This window comes from Piliocolobus tephrosceles, unplaced genomic scaffold, assembly GCF_002776525.5.
Source record: "Piliocolobus tephrosceles isolate RC106 unplaced genomic scaffold, ASM277652v3 unscaffolded_43, whole genome shotgun sequence".
Lineage (NCBI taxonomy): Eukaryota > Metazoa > Chordata > Mammalia > Primates > Cercopithecidae > Piliocolobus > Piliocolobus tephrosceles.
In genome coordinates, this window is record NW_022327642.1 from 698,292 (window position 1) to 703,491 (window position 5,200).

The following is a 5,200-nucleotide window of genomic DNA, read 5'->3' on the forward strand; positions in this document are numbered from 1 at the left end:
TTCAGGTATGCAGGCTACATAGATTGGTTAACAAGCATCTTTCACTTAAACAAATAGATAAAGAGCAAGTGTCTTCAGTTCTATGTCCTCAAACTTACATGGTGCATTAGCTCTGACTTCATTACTAAACACAGGATTCCTTAAGTTTCTATTCTGTAAACAAACAAAAAATTACCTTTTTATCGCTACAGAAAATCCTGTACATGATAAGGATATTTTAAATTCTCTGATTATTCTCTACACTCATTTTTCAGTTTATGTATTTTCTTTGACATATCCCATTTCAAATTTTCAAGGTTGACACATCATGCCTATGATCTCTAGGGCTTAAAAGTCAATTTCTGTACAGTACAACACACAGTTCACTTATTTTACAAACCAAGGGCAGTCAAACCAAGCCATGAAAAAATAATTTTTAGGTAGAAATTAGGCTACTATTCTTAATCAATATAGACGAAGCCTCACTATTGCCAAAGATCTTAATTACTATGATGATGATGATTCAGTAATCTAGATTTAATTTTCAAAGGAATTTCAAAAGGAAACTCTCCACATCTCATCCCACAACTATCCAAATGTAGACTCAAGCCTAAGTATTAAATCTCATATAAACACTAAAAAGGTGGGTGGCAGCGAAGGGGTTTGAGGCTGTTTATGTGATGTGAGTCTCTGTTGGATCAGTTAATTTTGATTCTTCACCTTCCTGAAGCATCCAAACCTTAGGTGCAGATTTAACTTCTCGCCATCCACGCCATCTAGTGGCTGTATATGTTATGTTTGGTTTTAAGGATGATTCCTAATGACTCGGGGGCGGGGTACGCGAAAAACAAAACGGTTGGTCGCGACAATTTTCCTGTGTCTCTCCACCTCAGTTACCCCTCATGCGAACACCTTTAACTACTTGAACTATTTTAAATATGCGCAGTGATGCGCAGAGAGGATGAAGGGGACGCAAACTTTCAGAGACGCACGCCCCTTGACGATGACATTTAGAAAAGGGCTCCACATCCCTCTGTTATTCTAAAGGACGGGAAAAGGAGTTGTGTCAAGACCTCCACCGAGGAGACTCTCTGATTTTTTGGCAAGTTGGACAGATGGCATATTAATCCCTGCAACGTTTAACAATCTGGTTTGGAAAATAAATAAAAAGAGAAAGAGGAAATGCACTTAAAAATTCCGCGTCGGGGCTTTGCAGGTCTTGCCTTCCAGTCGCCCCCAGACGACTACCAATTCCTGCGCATTCCGCTCCGCTCACCCTCCTTCCCAGCTTCTCTCGCTCTCTTTCCCCCCATTTTCCCACGCTCGCCTTGAACCGGGACTCGGGAGGCAGAAGCAAGGAACGGGTCCCCTTTCTCCTCTCCTCCACCAAACCACCGCAGCCCAGCGCGTGAAGCTTCCCTTTGTTCATCCAAGGCTCGCTTTCCTCCCCGGCAGATCCACCTGGATGCTCTCCCTCGGTGACATTTTGCGCCGGGGCTGGTGGGTGGCTGGGGTGGAGCGAGAGGAGCCCGAGGGGGCGGGGGCGGAGAAAGGTCAAGCCGAGGGAAAGGCAGGAGACGCCTTTCCTAACCTGCGTGGCGGGGCGTGCGCGCGGTTATTTATTTATTTTCTCCTTATTTATTGATTGCACTAGCAGAGCAGCGCGGGGAGCCCGGGGAGATGCAGGACCACCCACTGGCGGGGAAGCAGCTAGCAGCCCTCCCGCGCCCCCGCGCTGCCGAGCGCCTTCTGCCTCCGCTCTCGGACCAGAGCCCGTGCGGGCCCCGGCCCCGGCCCCGCCCCCGCCGCGCCGCCCCCGCCCGCCCGGCCGCCCCCCGCCCCCCCGCCGCCCCCGCCCCGCCCCGAGCACGCGTGGTCCCCGCGACAGTGGCCCCGCAGTAAGTTGGCAGGAGCGAGTCCCCTCCGTTCTCGCCTCCCCCGCACCTTTTGAACTTGTTGCTGCTGCTCTGCTCGCCTGCGCCTGGCTTTTGGAAGGTGAAAAGGAGGAGGGAGGAACGGAGGGATGGGGGAAGGGGGAGAAGAGCTCGCTTGAGCTTTATTTATGCTCCCTCGGCGCATCGGATTCGGCTGCTCGCGAGCTGCTTTCTCTCCTCTTCCCTTTCCGGGTGCACGGCGAGGAGAAAGTCTCTATGCAACTCAGCCCCGGCGCGCGCTTGGCCAGGTATGTACTGCGGGCGCGGCGCGTTCTGCGCGGAAGCAGATGCTGCTGCCGCCACGGCGGCGGCGGCTGCCAGCTCCTGGGCTCTGTAACTGTCACACTGCACCTGAGCTGAACTTGAAAAGAGAGTGAAGGGGCGACTGGGCGAACGCTTTTGGCAGACACAGAGGGTGTTTGTAGACGTGGGGGAGGAGGATCTGTATTAACGCCCCCCACCGTACCCACTGCACATCACCTCCGTCTCTGCAAATACCGCCCGAGGAGTAGAGGCAGCAGCAGCTGGACCCCCAAAGGGAGACGTGGGGCAGCGGCTGTGACCGTATCTCGTGAGCTACAACAACAGGTCGCCTTGTTGAGACTCCTTTGGCGGGAAGGGCTACTTGGAAAGGAAGGTTTGAAAGAGTGAGAAGGGTAGGTGGAAGGATTCCCTAATTCGTCGAAATAATTCTATTGGGTGACTCTCGTTCGTCTTCTCTATCCTACACTCCACATACTGACCCCATATTATCCAGACTGTGCCAGGGGAGAAATCAAAGACACCTGTTTGAAGAAACGGCTGCACCTGTGTGCTTATTTGTGCCAGAGGGTGGCCTGGCCCACCTGCTGGAAGAGGTTTGACTAGGTTCTGTTGGGGGTGATTGTTAGGACGTTGTATTTTGTTGTCATTACTCCAAACACCTGTCTTGGAGGGAAACTTGCCCTTCTGAGAACAGTGACTTTACCAGAAGCCCTATCTTGGAATAAGAGTGACACCTCTGGACCACGTTTCTCACTAGTACTTTGCTTGACGGAGGAAGTGGGTGAGTTGTGGCTGCTTCGGTTGACCCATTGTAGACGCCTCGTCACCCTTCCTTCCATTTCAAGGAGCCATGGCGGCGGGGGTAGCAGCGTGGCTGCCTTTTGCAAGGGCAGCGGCCATCGGGTGGATGCCTGTGGCCTCGGGGCCTATGCCGGCTCCCCCGAGGCAGGAAAGGAAAAGGACCCAAGATGCTCTCATTGTGCTGAATGTGAGTGGAACCCGCTTCCAGACGTGGCAGGACACCCTGGAACGTTACCCAGACACTCTACTGGGCAGTTCTGAGAGGGACTTTTTCTACCACCCAGAGACTCAGCAGTATTTCTTTGACCGTGACCCAGACATCTTCCGCCACATCCTGAATTTCTACCGTACTGGGAAGCTCCACTATCCTCGCCACGAGTGCATCTCTGCTTACGATGAAGAACTGGCCTTCTTTGGGCTCATCCCGGAAATCATCGGCGACTGCTGTTATGAGGAGTACAAGGATCGCAGGCGGGAGAACGCCGAGCGCCTGCAGGACGACGCGGATACCGACACCACTGGAGAGAGCGCCTTGCCCACTATGACTGCAAGGCAGAGGGTCTGGCGGGCCTTCGAGAACCCCCACACCAGCACGATGGCCCTGGTGTTCTACTATGTCACGGGATTTTTCATTGCCGTCTCTGTCATTGCGAATGTGGTGGAAACAGTGCCCTGCGGATCAAGCCCAGGTCACATTAAAGAACTGCCCTGTGGAGAGCGGTATGCGGTGGCCTTCTTCTGCTTGGACACGGCCTGCGTCATGATCTTCACAGTTGAGTATTTGCTTCGCCTGGCTGCAGCGCCCAGTCGTTACCGTTTTGTGCGTAGTGTCATGAGTATCATCGACGTGGTGGCCATCCTACCTTATTACATTGGACTGGTGATGACAGACAATGAGGACGTGAGCGGAGCCTTTGTCACGCTCCGAGTCTTCCGGGTGTTCAGGATCTTTAAATTTTCCCGCCACTCTCAAGGCCTGCGCATCCTGGGGTATACACTGAAGAGTTGTGCCTCAGAATTGGGCTTCTTGCTTTTCTCGCTTACCATGGCTATCATCATCTTCGCTACAGTTATGTTCTACGCAGAGAAGGGGTCTTCGGCCAGCAAGTTCACCAGCATCCCTGCAGCATTCTGGTATACCATCGTCACCATGACAACACTAGGGTAGGTGCCATAATGAGAAATGGGATGGAGGTTGGGTATGGGTGAGGCGATTGTGGACCCATTAAGATTACATGATAATTCCGGGGAAATCATTTGGTTTCTTTCCTGAGTTTAGGAAAGCATTATCTAAATGGTTTGGCAAAACTCTTTTGATCTGTGAAATGGGTATAATACCCAGGTTGAAGTATTAAGGCATTGCTGGCAAATGTTGAGCATTGATGCCTGAAAGTGATAAAGATACAAAGAAATTTTAGAATTCCTGAATATATGAAATAGTAACAATATTTATATTAATATATAAAAATATTATGACAATGAAAAACAAAATCTATGCACTAATAAAGACAAATATATACAATGTATATTGAAATTTCCAGAAAGTGGTTCAATGCATTTAAATAAAAAGTTTCCAGGTATACTTGAACTATCATTTTCATATGAATAGATACTTATGGTGTGCATTTTTCCTCTAAGAACCATAATTCTTATTTTACATCGTAAAACATAGATTGTAGATGTAATTATCAAAGTATTTTATAATATATATGCACATATTCATATGTATACACTTTAATTATGGTTGATAGGTTATTCAGTGTTTTAGAATATCAGAACTGAAACTGATCAACTCTACAATATGCAGTGGAATTAAATTTGCAACATATTTCAAACTCTAGGTTCATAGTTTCAAAAAAAGAAGCAAAAGACTGTCATCCACACATTTTTTTTTTAGAATCTACAGATCCCATCAGGCAATGGGCCCACACCCATTAAATACACATAGAAGATAGAGCAGTATCTGGTAAGATGGATGGTCACCAAGGCTGGCTGTATTATAAAATTTGGGGTCCTAATTTCCTTTTAGAATTTTTTTGTGCATTCTTTTTGGGGGGTATAATGAAGTTCTGTACCCAAAGGGACAAGTTTCTGAATTCATGTTGTTTTTAATAGACTTTTAGGGCTAGAATTAAGTTTTTTTAGGTAGTAGAAAAAAGGAAAGGAGGCAAATGATTAAGAATGTTAGTCAAACCGCAGAAGAGTGGCAACCTTTTACGTAT

The 5,200-nt window shown here is 48.5% G+C and overlaps 1 protein-coding gene and 1 long non-coding RNA gene across 2 annotated transcripts; both read left to right on the top strand.

Annotated features, from left to right (window-relative positions):
- Positions 1–1,560: 1,560 nt before the first annotated feature.
- LOC111553428 (potassium voltage-gated channel subfamily D member 2) lies at positions 1,561–4,156 on the top strand. The gene has a single exon (XM_023228242.3). The coding sequence runs from the start codon at positions 3,028–3,030 to the stop codon at positions 4,144–4,146; it is 1,119 nt and encodes a 372-aa protein (XP_023084010.1). The 5' UTR covers positions 1,561–3,027; the 3' UTR covers positions 4,147–4,156.
- LOC111553429 lies at positions 2,038–2,892 on the top strand. The gene has a single exon (XR_002734946.2). It is a non-coding gene; the product is annotated as an uncharacterized LOC111553429 (long non-coding RNA).
- Positions 4,157–5,200: the final 1,044 nt, after the last annotated feature.

Coding starts and splice junctions, on each gene's coding strand:
- LOC111553428 (XM_023228242.3), top strand. CDS start 3,028: ATGGCGGCGGGGGTAGCAGCGTGGCTGCCTTTTGCAAGGGCAGCGGCC.